At 51.1% G+C, this 16,720-nt stretch overlaps 1 protein-coding gene across 2 annotated transcripts in view; it reads left to right on the plus strand.

The window, feature by feature from the left end:
* The first annotated feature begins 15,536 nt into the window (after positions 1-15,536).
* The window catches only part of ZNF362 (zinc finger protein 362), a 35,749-nt gene continuing 34,565 nt past the window's right edge, over positions 15,537-16,720 (plus strand). The window contains exon 1 of one of the 2 annotated variants that reach the window (XM_059716295.1): positions 15,537-16,256. In XM_059716295.1, the coding sequence (XP_059572278.1) occupies positions 15,562-16,256 (695 nt within the window). In that variant the 5' untranslated portion in view covers positions 15,537-15,561. Of the gene's footprint in view, positions 16,257-16,551; positions 16,636-16,720 lie in introns of those variants that run through there. The other variant, XM_059716296.1, reaches the window with a different exon arrangement.

Below are 16,720 nucleotides of genomic sequence, written 5' to 3' on the forward strand. Positions count from 1 at the left end.
CCCAGGTGTCATAAACAGGCACCCCACAATATAAGCCCCCAGACCACTAACATTGCCCTTGGTCTCATAGAGCCTCCGATTCCTTGTCTGCTGAATGGGATGCGAAGGGAGCTTTGAGGACTCAGACTTGACTGCTTGCAAAGCCCACTAAGACCCTCAGACAAAAGTACTATACAGACCGTAGAACAACCTCACACCAACACTTTTCATCTTTGAAGTGCTTTACAAACATTGACTAATTAACCCTAATTACCTGATTAACTAATTATAAGCAAAGGGTCCTCCATTGTTGGGGGGGAAGCAGTGTAATTAGCATGCTGTCACTTTTTATCAGAGGAAAATTTTTAATCCCCCCCCTCCACAGGCTTCACGCTGGCAGCTCCATCCGTCACAGTGATTCCGGCGCATGTTACACAATTACACGCTGCTGCCTGTGCACGCTTTTGAGTGACGTTGCACATTCCAGGGGTTGAATTTCCTTCTTGTGCAGTTGGGGAAATTTCTGTCTGTGCAAAGACACCTAGGTGTGTGCATGCACACACTCAGAGGCAGACATCCCCATGCACTGGCATGAGCAGGAACACATATGTATATTCACATGCACACACATTTACGTGGCAGTGGATGAGACTCTGCTCTGATGTAAACCTGGAGCAACCACACTCACTTAAATGAAGTTATTTTGGATTTACATTGGTCTATATCAGCTTCGCTAACTCATTTCAAGGGGAACCATCCATCAAACAGTAGCAGTGCTTAGTTATGCCTCTTCCACACCCATCACTTGTATTTGTGCAGTTTGGGGATGTCTGTATGGGCAGGTCCTTGGGGATTCTGTGGCCCATCCTCTAAAACTGAATCATGTGAAACATCCTTCTCCCAACCACAATCGCACGTTAAGCCCCACTTCTGTGGGGACTGTGATCTGTGGGGTGTACCCCACGTTCCCTTTTGCCCATCCAGGAAGCAGTGGGCAATACCTTGTGACAACTTGACTTTCCTCCAGAGCCTCTGGGGTAGAAGTTATTGCAGCTGGCCCTGTTGTCTTGGTGCATTTGTGTGTGCATGTGCTTGTAGCAGTATGAGCTCAAACAGGTTCTTAGCGATGTCCCAAGGAGCAGCTTGCTGAAACCAACTGCTCCAGGCTTGCTGGAAGTTGTGGCACTGCAACCATAGTCGTATTTTGATGCCACTTGGTGAGAGCCTCCTTCCTTCCTCCTGTCTGAATGTGCTTCCCCTCAGAGGATGGTAGTTCAGTGTGAGGAGCACTGCATGGCAGGTGCTTGAGGGCAGGGCATTGCTGGGCCCTTCCCCGCTTGGCAGAGCTGTTTCATATGTCTGATGCACATCTGGTATGCACCCCATCCAGCTTGTGTCCAGCTGAGCAAGCTGCTGCAGCTGAAATTGTTGTTCTTGGTATAGCCTCTTGCCATACGCCTGGTTGTGCATGTGGGGAGCGCAGACTTGGACTGGAGCAGGAGCTAGCTGTCAGTCTGGTCGCAGAAGGGGCGGTGCTGACAGCCTGGCACAGTCTGGTCCACATTTAGTTCAAGAGTTCTCATCTCTTAGCCTACAACTGCATATACCTGGACTCCTGAAATTTGAGGAAAACTGAGCTTTTTAATTTTTTTTATTTTGGTGGGGGGTAGGTTGCAGAAATGACAGATGGGGATTAAAGCAAGTAGCCTGGTGGAATAATTTGTGCAAAACATTTTGTGGAAAATCTTCCTTTTCTGTCCCATGTTGTGTATAATCGTAGTCACCTTTGGTAACACCCACTTCCAGCTTCTGTTCTTACTACCCTTTCTCAGGAGTTCAGCCATATTGACAGCCTTGTTCCCTACAGACTGCACTTTAAATATTTGGTATCCTCCCAAACGTATTTTTGGAGAAAGTTTGAGCAAAATCATTTGAGGTCTTAGAAAGTGACTCAAGTGCAAGGAAATGACATTTCCCCACCAGAATGTGTGCGCCTGGATAACCAGTGGCTAGAACGGAATCTTATTTTCCAACCTACAGCGTGACTTTAAAAAGAAACCCAAGATGGAAACAGTTTGGTTGAATACTTTTAAGTCTGTGAAGCTCTAAAGCCAGGAGATTTGGTAGATGGACATTGGGATGTTTCTGTCTGCTTCCTGGTATTTTTTTTAAGGACGATTTAGGGCATGTTCCTTACAGGGCCTGGACTGTGGACACAGAGCTCTTGAGGTATCCTGGCTCCAGAGGCAAATGTTCAAAGCTTGACCTGGCTTAATACTGAAGGCAGCTCTCAGTCAACCCAGCTGTAAATAGATAGTAGCTCCCTTGGGCTGGGGAGTCAAGGGCAGCTAGATTATTCCCTTCTGTGAGAGGCAGGCTTTCACTTGGAAGAGATTTAGCAGTTGTTTTCATAAAATTATAGGAAAGTCAGGCTGGCAGAGCCCTTAGGAGGTCACTGAGTCCAACCCCCTGCTTGAGGCAGGATCGTCCCTGTCTAAACCTTCCCAGGTAAGTGTTTGTCTAACCTGTTCTTAACAGCTTTGTGAACAACCCTCATGCACAGCTCCCAGGCACAACGTCCAAAACACCAAACACACCCCTTAACTTGCCACAGGTAAAGCCAAAGTCCTGACACTGTTATAGAGAAAGCATTAAAAAGCGGGAAAGCAAAAGGCAAAGTGACACAATTGCAATGCTAATGTTGACAAGCACTTGGATACCAGGGGATGAGCATATAGAAAACCCCAAACCTTTAAGCAGTAAGGTAGAACTTGGGGGCTTATGCTGCAGCCCATCACCACTGTATCTAAAATCAATTGCAATAATGAAGTCACTAGTGACTTCCTTGAGGCCTTGGCACTTCTCCCTTTACCCAGTCCAAACTAAGCACTCAAAAGTCAGGAAATGCCAAAAGTTCAGGTTTCTACCATAACATTAACTCAGCCCCGCTGCACATTAGCTGCATCTTCTATTTCTGTTTTCCTTGTTAAGTATAAACCTTAATGCCTTACTGTTCTTGCTTTATTTAATCTGTGCCAGAAAATATTCAGGATATGCAATAAGACTGAGTTAATGTTGCACTAAAAACCATGCAGGTTTCCTTGGAAAGGTCCTGAGAAGAGCTGAGCAGGAAACAAGCTTTCCTGCCCCACAAACTGAGTTTTTAATAATTTGCCATTCTGCATCCAGATGAAATGGAGACCACTTGTGTCTTCATAAAAAACAGAATGAGTCAGAATGAGTCCGAATGAGTTCCCAAGTTAGCAACCAACCTGGTGTAGGTTCAAATACCTGTGCTGCCTGATTCAGAGGAGGGATTTGAAACAGAGGTCCACATGTTCTCAAGTTTGCTCCCTATGGCACTGCTGGCTAAGGGGGAGTTGTTTGCTCTTTGGCTTTTGACCCAAAGTGACTGAAATGAGCTGGTGTATATCTGGGAGAAGATTGGTTTGGCATTTCCAGACACCCTTGTTTTGTTGAAAATTTCCCACCAGCCTCTAATACTGAGATCCTGCTGCTCAGGGGGATGCAGTGGAGACTGGGAATATCTTCCACAATGGAAAATCAAGGCATAGAGGTTTTAACTGTGCTACCTACAGAGTGCCTGGTTCCAAGCCCTCCACGTTACATCAGCCCTAACTCTTGCACTGTTTGTGGACTGCCTGTAGCCCAGGGCTCAGAGCACATAGCTCTGCTATGACACATTCAGTAGAGAGGTTTAATATGTCCATGGGATCTGAACTCCCTGACTTGTGCAATCTGCCTTGCCCCTGACATTGCATGAACTCAGCTAATAGCGAATTCAGCTTCCCCTTTATGCAGCATTGGTCAGGCCGCAGTTGGAGTACCGTGTCCAGTTTTGGGTGCCCCACTTCAAGAGGGATGTGGACAACCTCGAGAGGGTCCAGAGAAGGGCCACCCGTATGGTTAGGGGCCTGCAGGCAAGACCCTGTGAGGAGAGATTGAGGACCCTGGATCTCTTCAGCCTTGCAAAAGAAGGCTGAGGGGTGATCTTGTGACCACCTACAAATTCATGGGGGGGGGGGGGGGGCAGCAAGGAGTAGGAGATGCTCTGTTTACCAGGGCACCCATTGGGGTAACTAGGAACAAGGGCCACAAACTGACGGAGAGCAGATTTAGGTTAGACATCAAGAATAACTTCTTTACGGTAAGGGTTGCCAGAATCCGGAACGGGCTTCCAAGGGAGGTGGTGCTGTCCCCTACTTTGGGGGTCTTTAAGAGGAGGATGGCATACATCTGGCTGGGGTCATCTGATCCCAGCGCTCTTTCCTGCCCAGGGCAGGGGGTCGGACTTGATGATCTGCTAAGCTCCCTCCCAACCCAAACATCTATGAATCTATGAATAGGATTTTGCAAAAGCTGATCGGTCCTTTGGAACAGAAAGCCACTGCTGGAGGCAGGACACCAGCTCCAGGAAACGCTGGGAGCAGAACTTGCAGCTTTCCTTAAGGACCAACAGCAGCAGCAACAATGCGTTCATTGCTGGAGCCAAAAGGAAATGCTCTGATAACTAGTGTTAACATTATAGCTTCTACTTTCCTTGCAGGCCACTAAAATAACAACAGTTTGGATTCCACCCAGCCCCTCGTGCTCATATAACGACCTGCTTCTTGAGTTGTGAGTGATATTTGAACCTGGGAGCTTCACCACTAAACCGAGGCACTTCTGCCTCTTGAGTTAAAGTAAGAGTTTCTAGGTGTAGTGGTCTCTTGTAGATGGACTACCTATCTCTTGAGAAGCACTGAGGCCCATATTGTGCTTTGGGAGTTGCTGTGCTGGGCTGGTTGGGTGAAGTGCTTTAGCCCTGTGGTCTGGTCTGGTTGGCATTTCCTGTATCTCTCATTCTGCTTGCAGCTAAATTTGCCCAGTGGACTGAAGCTCCCTCAAATGAAAAATAAAGCTTGGGGTTCACAGCAACTTTGTGTGCCTTTACCACTTGAACCCTTCTAAGTCCAGGACAGAGAATTAAAAGGAGTGTCAGGATGAGGGTAAATTGTTTCCCAGCACCTGCTCTAGAAAAGTCCAACAAACATCCATAAAGGATGAAGATTTTTCATTTGCAATAACTTAAAAAAAATCTATTAGCTTTTTAGCTAATAGATCCATCTAGGCTATCTAAAAATCTATCTAGGCTTTTATCAACATAATATATTCTGCATTGTTTTTCTGCAGTGTTATTTTTTAATTGGAACGTTGCACAGTGGTATCTGAAAAGCTTTACACAGAAAGCTGAGTATATTATATGAGGTAGCTAAATACATTAACCACATTGTGTAATGTCATTAAAACAATATAGTTTGGCAAAACCTGTTCTCTGTAACACTGTGTTGATTACTGTTAATGATGCTGCCGTCCTTTCGTTCTCCTCTGACAGTGTCCCATAGCAGCCCTTCAGGTTTGTATCAGCACTGACCTGATACAGGGCCTTCGGGAGCCATTTCTGGACTACTGTGTCCACTTGGTGTCCGCATTTTAAAGAAGACATTGACAAATTGGAGAGAGTTCAGAAAAAAAGCTGCAAGAATGATTTGAGCTCTGGGAAACTTGCCTCACAATGACCAACTAGCTCTATGTCTGCATAACCACAGGAGTGTCATGCAGAGCCCTGCCAGCTGCCCTGCACACACCAGCTCCAGAACTGGACACAGTATAGCCAGTACCACACTGGTGTGGCATTGCAGCAGGGATAGATAATGAGCACTGCTGAGAAGCTGAACTCCCAGTGCAGAAATACCTCTGCTTTGGTCCAGCTTAGGCCATCTAGACCACCAGTCCTTGTCAACCAGGGTGACATAAGATCCTTTTAAGGGTGCCACAAGATGCTGCTTGATATACACACTAAGTTGTGCAAACACCGACATGAGATTTCAAATAGGAATCCATGATGATAACAATATTCCAGCTTGTTGTGATCTTCCCGACTTCTTTGCAGGAGAAGAATTGCTCTCTTCTTTTTTTCCAATAGTCCAAAAGACAAGGCTGCCTTCAGTCTAATAAGGCTGTAAACCACTGAACTAGATATATCTTTAGATAAAATGCATCTTGTTAGTGTACCAAGGAGAAGGTGAAGTGGTAACTTGTTTGCGTATGTGTAGAGATTTCTGGTAACATAACTCTTTAAGGTAGCAGATAACCTCATGGAAAGATCCCACAGCTGGAAGTTGATGCCAGACCCATGCTAACGGAATAAGACATCCATTTTTAGCACCGAGGATAACTCACTGCAAGAACAAATTACCTAGCAATGTGGTGAATTCTCCATCATGTGCATGTTTAAAATGGTAAAGGATTTCCCCATCTCCCATGTGCTGGAGCTCATTCTGGGCCTGATGTAGAATCACTTGGTGATACTCTCTGGCCTGTGATATGCAGGTCAAACTAGTTGGTGAGGGTCCCTCCTAGTCTTATATCTTTCAATCTGCTTCCATTTGTTTTAGCTGCTGGTGATAATTGATACAGTGTTGGGTTTTGATTTCCCTTCCTTTTACCTGAAGTCTACCCTGGGGTTTAAACGGTGTATAGACCCTTGCCCTGCTCTTCCGAACAAGGTTGAGGATGGGGATGGAATTTCGGCTATGGCTTCATCTGCTGTGATCAGTGGCTATACATAGTAGCCTGGGGTACATGCGAACCCTTCAGGGACCGCTAAGGACTGTGGGCTACCAGCCCTGCCTTAAAACAGTATTGGCTCTTTATGCCCTCCACAAAGAGCATGAGACTGAGTTAGGCTGGGAAAGAAGGGTTTCCTTTCAACGGTGCAATGTGCTGAGCTAATGATCGTGAGGTCCCTTCCAGCACTGTTTCTTTATGTCCCTATTTCTATGAATTGGAATGGCCACACCTGTAATGCACATGGCTAAACCAAAGAAGACCATTCACATCTGTGGGGTTTATAAAGCCATGGTGAGGTTAGACTCTGGGTCAGACAATTATGCCTTTCCACAAAGAGAGGACTTGCTGGCAGGGTTGCATGGGTAACACATGACAGATGTACCAACAGCTGAGACTGGAAGAGGACTCTATGAAATGCAGTGCTAGGAGCATGCAGAGAGGCTCCTGCTTGTACAATAGCTTGCCATGCAGAATATTCTTGGCACCTGGAGTTTTCCAGAGAGCTGTGGAAAAATTGTTGAAACATATTCCTGTGTTGTGGTGAAAACTGATGGCATTCTCATTGCAGGCAGGAGTGGTGCTGAACATCTGTCAGCACGGGGGAAGGCACTTCAAGATTGGAGCAGGGGTTTTGTGCACTGCAAAGCAAGTGCTTTTTGGGGAGAGGAGTGGAATTTGCCCTGCAGCAACAAGGCAAGAGCAGGTAAGAGTACTGGTGTCCCCAGTCAGGGGATCTTCTGCTGGACCAGGGAGTGAGTATGTGCTTGTGGAGCTGACTTCAGGAGCTATGGAGAGGCAGTGCCCTGAGAGAAGGGCTTGTACTTCTGTGAAAGCACATGGTTGTACATCGGAAAGGGAGGGGTGCAGTAAAGCAGGTCTCGTGGCCTCTTGTGGGATGCAGCCAACACCAGCCTTTCCCTTCTCTTTGTTTGCCGCTGGGCATTTCCTGCACACCTGTAATACATGGAGGTGAGGCAGCAAGTTTTCAGCCTGCAGCCTGTGCAGCCTGTGCGTGGGTTGAACTGTGTGTGTCTTTTTACAATAACAGAGTCTGGAAGTGATGTGGGGGCAGAGTAGAGAGGCAACAGGGTTTTTTGGAGGGGGGAGGTTGGGGGGGCATAAAAGATAATGAGCTTTCCCTGCTCACTTACTCTACTGCCACTAGCACGTCTAAACTACAGCAGGAGCCCTAGGCTGCCCCCTCTCATCTTTCCGATCTTCCTCAGGTTCTCTGCTGGCAGCGCTGAAACAAGACCCTGTCACAAAGCCCAGGGCCCAATCCTGTGTAGCACTGAGAGCCTTGGGTGTCCATCAAAGCCTGGGCAGAGCAGGGCACTCTGTTTCGATCAGGGTCAGCTGCTAAAATTCAGAGCGGATGCAGCTGCCTGCCACTGCCCCTGGGTAAGACAGGGAGCCACGGTCCAGATGCCCTTTGCTAGCCCTGACCGAGGCAGGGATGGGCAGTGCTGGTGGCAGGAGGCGCAGTCATTCCCTGCCACTGCAGAGTGCCCAGCAGGGCAATGGCATCCACGAACTAGAAGCCAGGCCAGCATTGAGCTGAGTTCCTGTACGATTGGACCGCCAAGCAAATCCTAGGCCTCCGTAGTAAGTGTCCTGGTGTGTATATTATTCAGGATCACCGTTCTGGCATAATTATAATGTTCCTGCTTATAACTCCATTAGCCAACCAGAGTGCTCCAAGTCCCCTGTCCATTTTATAAATGGCTGATAATGAATTAAAATGAACTGTGACTGCAGCCACTTAATTACACATGAAATCCAAGGGGAGAAAGTTAATTGGCTGAGTTAAAGGCGATAGCCTTTGGTAGGGGGGCACTGACAAAAGTCAGCAAGCAACACCCCTACAGAGAGGGTATCCTCAGGCAAGGGCTATGGTAAAGGCAGCCTTGAACTGAACAGACTATTCCAGTGGGCGTGAGCACTGGGTGGAGGCAGCAGTTGCATTTGTGCCTATGATGCAGGGGAGCTATTACATTCGTAGGACCTTGGGTTATCAAAGGTGATTCTTCAGACTGCTCATCACATATTTCCCAGGACTGCACTCAGCATCCTCTTCTTTATACTGTGTACTGGTGCCTCACCCCATTGCAGTTTATCTATTCATCGATCATCTGGCCTTACCACTTGCTAGCTAATGCAGTCATTCTATATACAGTATCTTCTCTAATCTTGTTAGCTCTACGAGATACTCCTATCTAAAATCTACAGTATGTTGCCTGTTTTTTCCTATAGTATTTCATCTTTGTCTCTGTAATACCTGACCAAACATTTAAATGTGCCCATGAGTGAGGTGTCTGGGCATCAACAAAATTCATCTAAGAGGCTATATACACCTCTTGTCGTGGTTCAACATTTGCAAGTGAAGGGCTGGAAGTTAGGGGCTCTGTTTAAAGGCTTCCAATGTCCTGGAAGTGGCAGGAGCAGTAGTATCAGATGTGCTCAGCTCCTGCTACTTCATGAGCTTCAGAGTTATTTTCCTTCATGCAGGAGGGCTGTTAGCTGCAAGACCAGAAGCTGGTAGTGGGGTATGGGGCTGTTGTAGGGTGGCCTGTCTCCCTAGGAGGAGTGGGCCAGCCTGGCTGAGGAGCTGAGCTGTAAGAAGGCTGCTGATGAGGGAGTGGCTGCCTCGGAGTTAAAAACCCCAGCAAGCAGAGCCTAGGGGAGTGGTGAGCTGAGGTAGGTGGAGAGCAAACTCCTGCATGAAGCCAGAGGTACAGGGAACCCCTGGATTGTCCAGACAGAAAAACAAGATTTGGTATATTTGCTATGCTTGTTTAAAGACTGCTTATTGCTGGGGAGCTGAGGGACCGCTGAAGGAGCCAAAGCCTTCCTGGAGAAGCCCACAGCCAGCAGCTTGCTTACAGGGGCCTTTTTGAGTCTGTACATGCCCAACTCACTGTGAAAGCTGAGCTTTCCAATGCTGACAGACCGCCATATAGGAGGCTTCACAGTGGCTTCCATCAAAGGAGAGACTGGAAATCTCCTAGCATGTCCCAGATTGACACTAATTGTTCACCGTTGTTGATGGTCTCTGACTAAATGAGTCCTGGAAACTAGAGACCAGGCCAGGGATGAAATGCAACATGTGTCTGAAGGTGGGAGAGAATATGAATTCCAGGTGTGGGATGAGATGCACGTGTGTGCGTGGGTATGTGTGCATAGAGGAACACTCTGATGCCATCTGCATTGGCTGATTGTGTAGCAGTAGAAGGTACCCACCACCAGGCCCATCAAGCTGCTCCCACAATCTCTCATTCTCCTTTCAGTCTCCTTCCACAGGCCAGGAAGGTCTGTGAAACTGCTCTTACCTGTGTGCCCAGTGCTGGACATGCTTCGTATTGCACAGGGCCCAGGGCTTGTTTGCTGTCAGCAGGCAGAAATCCCTGAACAAGGAGAAATGACGGACACCTGTTTAACCAAAATGGGCCAGCCTCCTCATCTGTACTGAGACTGGTTTCCAGGCCCCCTGCCTGGCAGCAGCCCATCCTTTCAGCCCAGTGCACTTGGCAGTGCTCAGCCACCTCCCTCCACCTCCTCCTTGGCCATTGCTACCTCAGCCTGTCCTGGCTGCCTAGCTCAGCCCCTCTAGCCTCTCAAAGGTCAAATGCCTCCAGGCACCACCACTCAAATGGTGGGCCTCCCTGCGGTGCTTTGGGCTGGTTCTGCCTCATGAGGGAAACAGCCCTAGGACTATCCTTGGAACAAGAGCAGGGAGATTCCCTCTTTGAGCATTCAGGCCTGGCTAGGATCAGGGCAAAGAGATTAAGGCTTTGTCTGCACCTAGTGCTGGTGGGTTTATGCCCCGCTGTAGTAGTTGCCTGGTTTTGCACCCATCTACTTCCCCTTGTCACTGCAGCTCCTCTGCTGCAGCAACCGCCATCCATCTCCATGGCCCCCCAGGAACTTTCCCAGCCCCACCCTCTGGCATACTCTAGTCCACACACACTTGCCTCTGGGGGCAGCTGCCAGCACCAACTTGTCAGAGCATATTCATGTCCGCGCCTGTCTGTGGATCCACTTAGCAGCGATGCTGCCAGAGCGCTGGGTGCACCCAGGGAAGGCACCAGCTTGCACCTTCTGCTGGGGGGTGGCAGAAGTCTTGCTGCACTGGATACAGCTGCAGTGACTGCTGACAGGGGAGGGTTCTGCCACCGTAAAGGTGTGTGGAGTATAGATGCTGGCTAAACCTCCAGTTCAGCTCTCCTTGGAGCAGCCCCTACTTGTTTAATGGCTTGTCAGTGCCTGAGCCCCCAACACTTTCTCCGTATGTCTGCCTTGCTTTGGCCACTCCACAGGGGCAGGTGCCTGGAAGCTTTGTTGTTTTCTGTGAACTTGTCGTTGATGAACTGGCCATGCCAGTCTCCTTCCCCTGGACGGTCACAGCCAGGTGGTGACCCAGGAACTAGAAGGCAGACAGAGGAAGTGACTATGGTAGTTCTCTAAAATCAGCCCTTGGGAATGATTTCATAGATTTCATAGACATTAGGGCTGGAAGAGACCTCGGAAGATCATCGAGTCCAGCCCCCCGCCCCAGGGGCAGGAAGTCAGCTGGGGTCACAGGATCCCAGCAAGATAAGCAATCCAAATTTCTCTTGAAGGCATTCAGTGTAGGTGCTTGAGCCACCTCCGATGGCAGGCTGTTCCAGACCTTGGGGGCTCGGACAGTAAAGAAATTCTTCCTTAGGTCCAGCCTAAAACGGTCTTGCAGGAGTTTATAACTGTTCGACCTAGTCGTCATCCCTCGGGGTGCTCTGGTGAACAATTGTTCCCCCAGATACTGGTGGTCCCCCCTGATAAACTTTTAGGTGGCCATCAGATCACCCCTGAGCCTGCGCTTTTCCAGGCTAAAGAGCCCCAGGGCTCTCAGCCTGTCGTCGTAAGGTCTGTTTTCCTGACCACTGATCATGCACGTGGCTCTCATCAGCACTCTCTCAAGCTTTTCCACATCCTTTTTGAATTGTGGAGCCCTCCATTCATTCAGGAATGGTTTGTTTAACATGCTTGTAGGTCCCCTTGTACGTAGATCAACCTGAGCAGGTTGTCCTTTGAGTCGCTGACAGTCATCCCTGCCTCTCAGATCCGTACATCAAGGAGAACCTGCATGTTTGAGAAGGGAACCAGCTTCCATCACTGCACCAACCCTCCCTTTTTCCAGACCCAGCACAGGGGGCTCTGTGCATTGGTGCTGGAGCAAGGGCTAGAAACTGGAGGGGAAGGAGGTTGGATGGAAGCCAGAGAAAAGGCATGCCAGCCCCCGCTTCCACCCCAGGATAATTCTTTGGGGCTGGATTATCTTCTGGGGAGAGCCCTCCAAAGTGACCCAGCAGCAAGGGAAGGGCCCTAGTGTCAGAGCTCCAGATACCAGATGGCCCCGGCCTCTGGTTTGGAAGCAGTCCCTGCAGCCTTTCAGGGAGGCAGCGCCCCCCTCTGGAGTAGAGCCCAGGGGAGGGCAAGATCAGTCTTTGTACTGGGAAAGCTGGAAGTACCTAGGGAAAGTGCTACCGAGTCAGACTGGGAGAGCTGCATGGGCATGGGGCCAGAGATATTTGAAAGGCAGCTTCTTCCTCCCCGAGGCAGAAGGGTGAGGAACTGTTATGGGGAACCTCTCCTCTGGCACTTTATTAAATAGGTAAAAGTGGCTGTTTCCAAGGAAAATATGGTTTCTGCTTTCTGTGCTTTGTGATAGGGAGAAGCAGCCTGAGAAGTGCACGCGCATGTAGTATTTTGCCCTTCTTTTGATTTTTACCTAAGAAATAGCAATGACTTCTGTTGCTTTCCCAGTTGTTCTAAAAGATCTGCAGGGGGATGGGGTGGAAGTTTTTCAACACAACACAGGAATGGAAATGCTGTTTCCTCTAGCTGCTTGTCAAGCCCTGGCTATCAAAACAACAAAACCAAAACACCCCCAAAACAAAATAACCAAAGAAAGCCCACCAAACAAAAAGCTCAAGGCTTTGAATACAACTCTTTCACTTTCAGATGCACCAGTTTCACTTCCTTGATAGTTACTTATAGCATCCTAATTCTAATGATTCTGCAGGTGTCCTTTGAATCTTCTAGGAAAAAGAAAAAGACATGCCTCATACCAAGTAAGCAAAGTATTTTTGGATGTGGATAAAAGCAACAAGACTGATAAAAACTTAACATATTTGATAAAGAAGTGCTAGCACCTTGAAACCTAGTCTTCCAAAATGTTTTCAGGCATTGCACCTGGCTCTGATTCCACTGCCAAGTTGGGTGGTTTTAGGATTGCAGTTTCTGATGTGTATTGTAATGCTTTTCTTTCCTCCGATTTATGAAAGACCCATGAAGACAACAGGGAGAACTGAGCTCCTTGATCTTCCAGACACCTGGGACCTTCATAGGAGGGGTCATTCACACACATCCCAAACTGCACTCGTAACAGGGGAGCTTCTCTAGGCCCATCTACCAATGGCCCCATCCACCTGTTCTGGGCCAACTGCCTGCCTTCTCACCAGCCATGCCTTGTTGTTAATTAATGATCTTAATTAGGTGGGAGGCTGCCCATTTTTTACCCCAACGCCAGGGGGTGCTATCTCAACTCCATATCTCCCTGACACCACAGCCCCTGCCTCACAGGTGGCATCCATGCTTCTTGCTGTCACTGGCCCTGGAATCCTCCAGTCAGGACCCCTCTAAGATCCCTCCATTCAAGCAGTCTACTCCACCTTCATTTGGGGCTGCCTGGCTCCCTGATCTGCTCCCTCTTACAGGTCTGGTCCCCCTGGGACCCTTAGCTATGCTGGCCCTGGCCTCCCCTCCAAGGCCAGTCAGAACACCAGGCCCTCAGCTCTGGGCATCCCTCGCAGCAGGCCCCCGGCCCTTTGACCCTTCCAGTCCTGGCCCCAGCATTGACCAGTCAAGAAATTTCAAGTCAGGCTTATGAGTCTATAGCCCTCTCTCTTGGGTCTGCCTTCCTGACCCTTTTATAGGGTACCCCACCCAGTTGTGGGAGCTAGAGTTATTAAGGCACCCCAACCCACCTTTCACTAGGGTGGTAACTGGCCTGGCATTTCCTGGGGGCTCCCACACCACTGAGACCACCCACTCCTGGCAGGGTGCAGTTTTAGGTCAGGATCAGGACCCTCCTAGCCATCCCCTACAGCTTTCCCCCTTGCTTCCAGAGTATCCCACAAAGCCTCACAGCCAGGTAGTATTCCTGCCAGCAGCCAAATGCTCTGCTTATATAGGCAGCCCTGAATCTAAAATGGCTGCCACAATCAGGCACCTGCTGGCTGCTAGGTTTGGGTCTTAAAGTGGCAGCACCACCAGTGCCCTGGCACAGGGTGCAAGTCAGCGAGCAGATCAGAACCTGGCGCTTCGGGGAGATGGGAAAGGTCCACGTACAAGTAAACAAACTGGAAAGCAGAAGTCCAGGAGAAGTCCAGGGCTCTTTCCCTCTCTTTGATTTCATCCATTTACCCGAATCTGAGTCTGCATCACACTGTTCTGCCAAGACGTGCTGGCAAGGCTATAAGTGCATGCACAGCCAATGCACTCTGTTGCAGCAGAAATCCCTTTTCAGGCACCAGTTGCACCATCTCTGCTGTGCGCTAGGTTTCTGCTGCTGCCCAGTGCCCGCAGAAAGTGGCTGTAGACTCCCCATGTCCTCTGCTGGCTGTCAGGGTGCCTCCAGCAGCTTCTGCCCTCACCGGGTGTAGTTTATACTCCTGTGCATGTGCTGTGGTGGCCGAGTGGCTGTGCCTACTGCCCCAGAACTGCTGGCAAAGATGTGTACAGGCAAGGCCAGAGCCTTAATGCTGCAGAAGCCTATGCACTTAGATAACTAATCCCAGCAATGGGTCCATTGGCCTCTATTACCTAAATGCAGTGATGTGGGTGCATAGCTGCTCGCGAGTTCCTGGCACTAAGTGTAATTTGCAGCCATCATAGGCAATAATACAGGCAGTCCTCGACTTACAACGTTTTGAGTTACAGTGTTTCACACTTACAACATTTATAAATTGACACCCTGTTTCAACTTTCTGACTTCAGTTTTGACTTTACAACGCTTGATCCAATGCAACGCCATGCCAGCAAACAAGTTCGCTGTGTCGTTTCTCTCCCTGGAGAACACCTGTCCAAACTGCCTTGGACACTTTCTTTAAGAAAGCAAACAAGACTCCAGAAAAACCTGCAGCCAAGGCTCCTGAGAAGACTCCAGCCAAGAACCCTTCAAAAAGTCCAACCAAGAGCCTTTCTAAAAGTCCAGCAAAGTCACGTCAGAGAAGTCCTTCCAAATCGATACGATTGCTATTTACAATATAAATACATTAACATAGCTATATTACTCTTCCATAAGTGATTCAGCACAAAATCCTGGAGTATTTTTTAGTGAAAATAGGGCACGGGGCCTTGGTTCAGGAACCAATCCCCCATTTATAACCTTGTTTCTTATGAGAACATTGGTTCCGAGTTACAATGTTTCTACTTGAGACCTGGTTTTCAGGAACCAATTGTGTGGTGTGGGAGGGCTGCCTGTACAAACGATCGTTTTGGTGGGCACGCTGCAGCACAGCCGTCTTCAGGCCTGTACTGTCAGAGCCATCGTTGCCAAACTGGCACCTGAACCTTCACATCCTTCCGTGCCTGAGTAAGAGAGCACTGGATTGAGCCCTGGGAAAGGCAATGGGGCTAGCAAATGCGCGATGGAAAATAGCTTTTGCAAAACTGATCTACAGCGTTTCGTGAAAGCTGAAAAAAATGACACAAAAGCGTACTGTGCGCGTCGGGGTGGTACCTGTCCCGGTCCTGGGAAGACTAGAGTGGGACTCTGGTAGCGATTATTGACGCTTTTGAAAAGACTACACCATGTAGGGAGAGGTTACCATCCCTCCGCAGAAAGGAAGTGAGTGGAGGCCCGGGTCCTTGCGGGCGCGCGGCTCTCGGTGTTCAGCACCAGGCCCGATGACAGCTCGGACTCGCAGTCGGGGCCGGCCCAGGCACCCTGCCCTGCTCCGCCGCGGCCCCGGGGCCGGGGCCGGGGCCGGAGCCGGAGGGCAGGTCCGGGGGCAGCAGGCAGCCCGTGCTCGGGTCCTGGGGGCTCGAGCCCGGCGCGTCCCCCCAGGTGCCCTCTGGTGCCCGGCCCTGGGGGCCGTCGGGGCCGGGCCGAAGCCTGGCAGCGCTGTTGGCCTTGCCCTGCCGCGGGCCCGTGCGCGCAGGCCGGGGAGGCGGGGGACAAGGAGCCGCGCGCGGCCAGGCCGCCCCGAGGTGCGCGGGAGCCGGAGCCGGGGCCGGGCCCGGGGCCGGGCCGGGGCGCGGGGTGGCCGGCCCTGCCCCTGGCGGGCGCGGGGAGGAGGAGACCCCGGGCCCCGGCCGGCCGGCCCGGCCCCGCGGAGCAGCCGCCTGCCTCGGCGCTTGCAGAACCCAGAAGTGAACAGCAGGCGACCCGGAAGGTTTGCGCCGAGCCTCGCCCGCCGGAGCCCGCAGCCCGGAGCCCGGAGCCCGCAGCCCGCAGCCCGCAGCCCGGAGCCCGGAGCCCGGAGCCCGGAGCCCATCCCGAGGGGGCGGCGCGGCCGGGCCGGGCCCGGGGCCGGGGCCGGGGCCGGGCCGGGCCGGGCGGGGCAGGTCGTCGGGGCCGCGCCGGAGCCCCCGTCCCGCAGGTCTGTACGCCGGGCAGGGCGGCCGAGGCGGCGCCGGCCCCCGCGGGGCTCGCCGCAAAAGTTGCGCGTAGTTCGGCGGCGCCGAGCCCGCCCGGCCCGAGCCGCCCGCGGGGCGCAGGGAGCGGCTCCGCTCCGCCCGGCCCGGCCCGGCCCGGCCCCGGTCCCGGCCCCGGCCCCGGCCCTTCCCTTCGCGGCCCGGCCGGGGGTCGGCGCGGCGCGGCGCGGCGCGGCGCGGCTCGGCTCGGTCCCCGCGCGCGGAGGCGGAGGCGGCGGCGGCGGCGGCGGCGGAGGAGGAGGGAGAGGAAGCGGGCGTGGGGGAGCCCATTTTCCTCCCTGCAGACGGACCGCCGCCGGACCGCGGGGCGAGCGGAGCATGATTGTTGGTATAGGAAGTGTCTGCTTTTTTTTTTTTTTTTTCGCTTTTTTTTTTTTCTTAAGAGCCGGGCTATTCAAAACCCTTTGGT

Source organism: Alligator mississippiensis, chromosome 13 (genome assembly GCF_030867095.1).
Source record: "Alligator mississippiensis isolate rAllMis1 chromosome 13, rAllMis1, whole genome shotgun sequence".
Lineage (NCBI taxonomy): Eukaryota > Metazoa > Chordata > Crocodylia > Alligatoridae > Alligator > Alligator mississippiensis.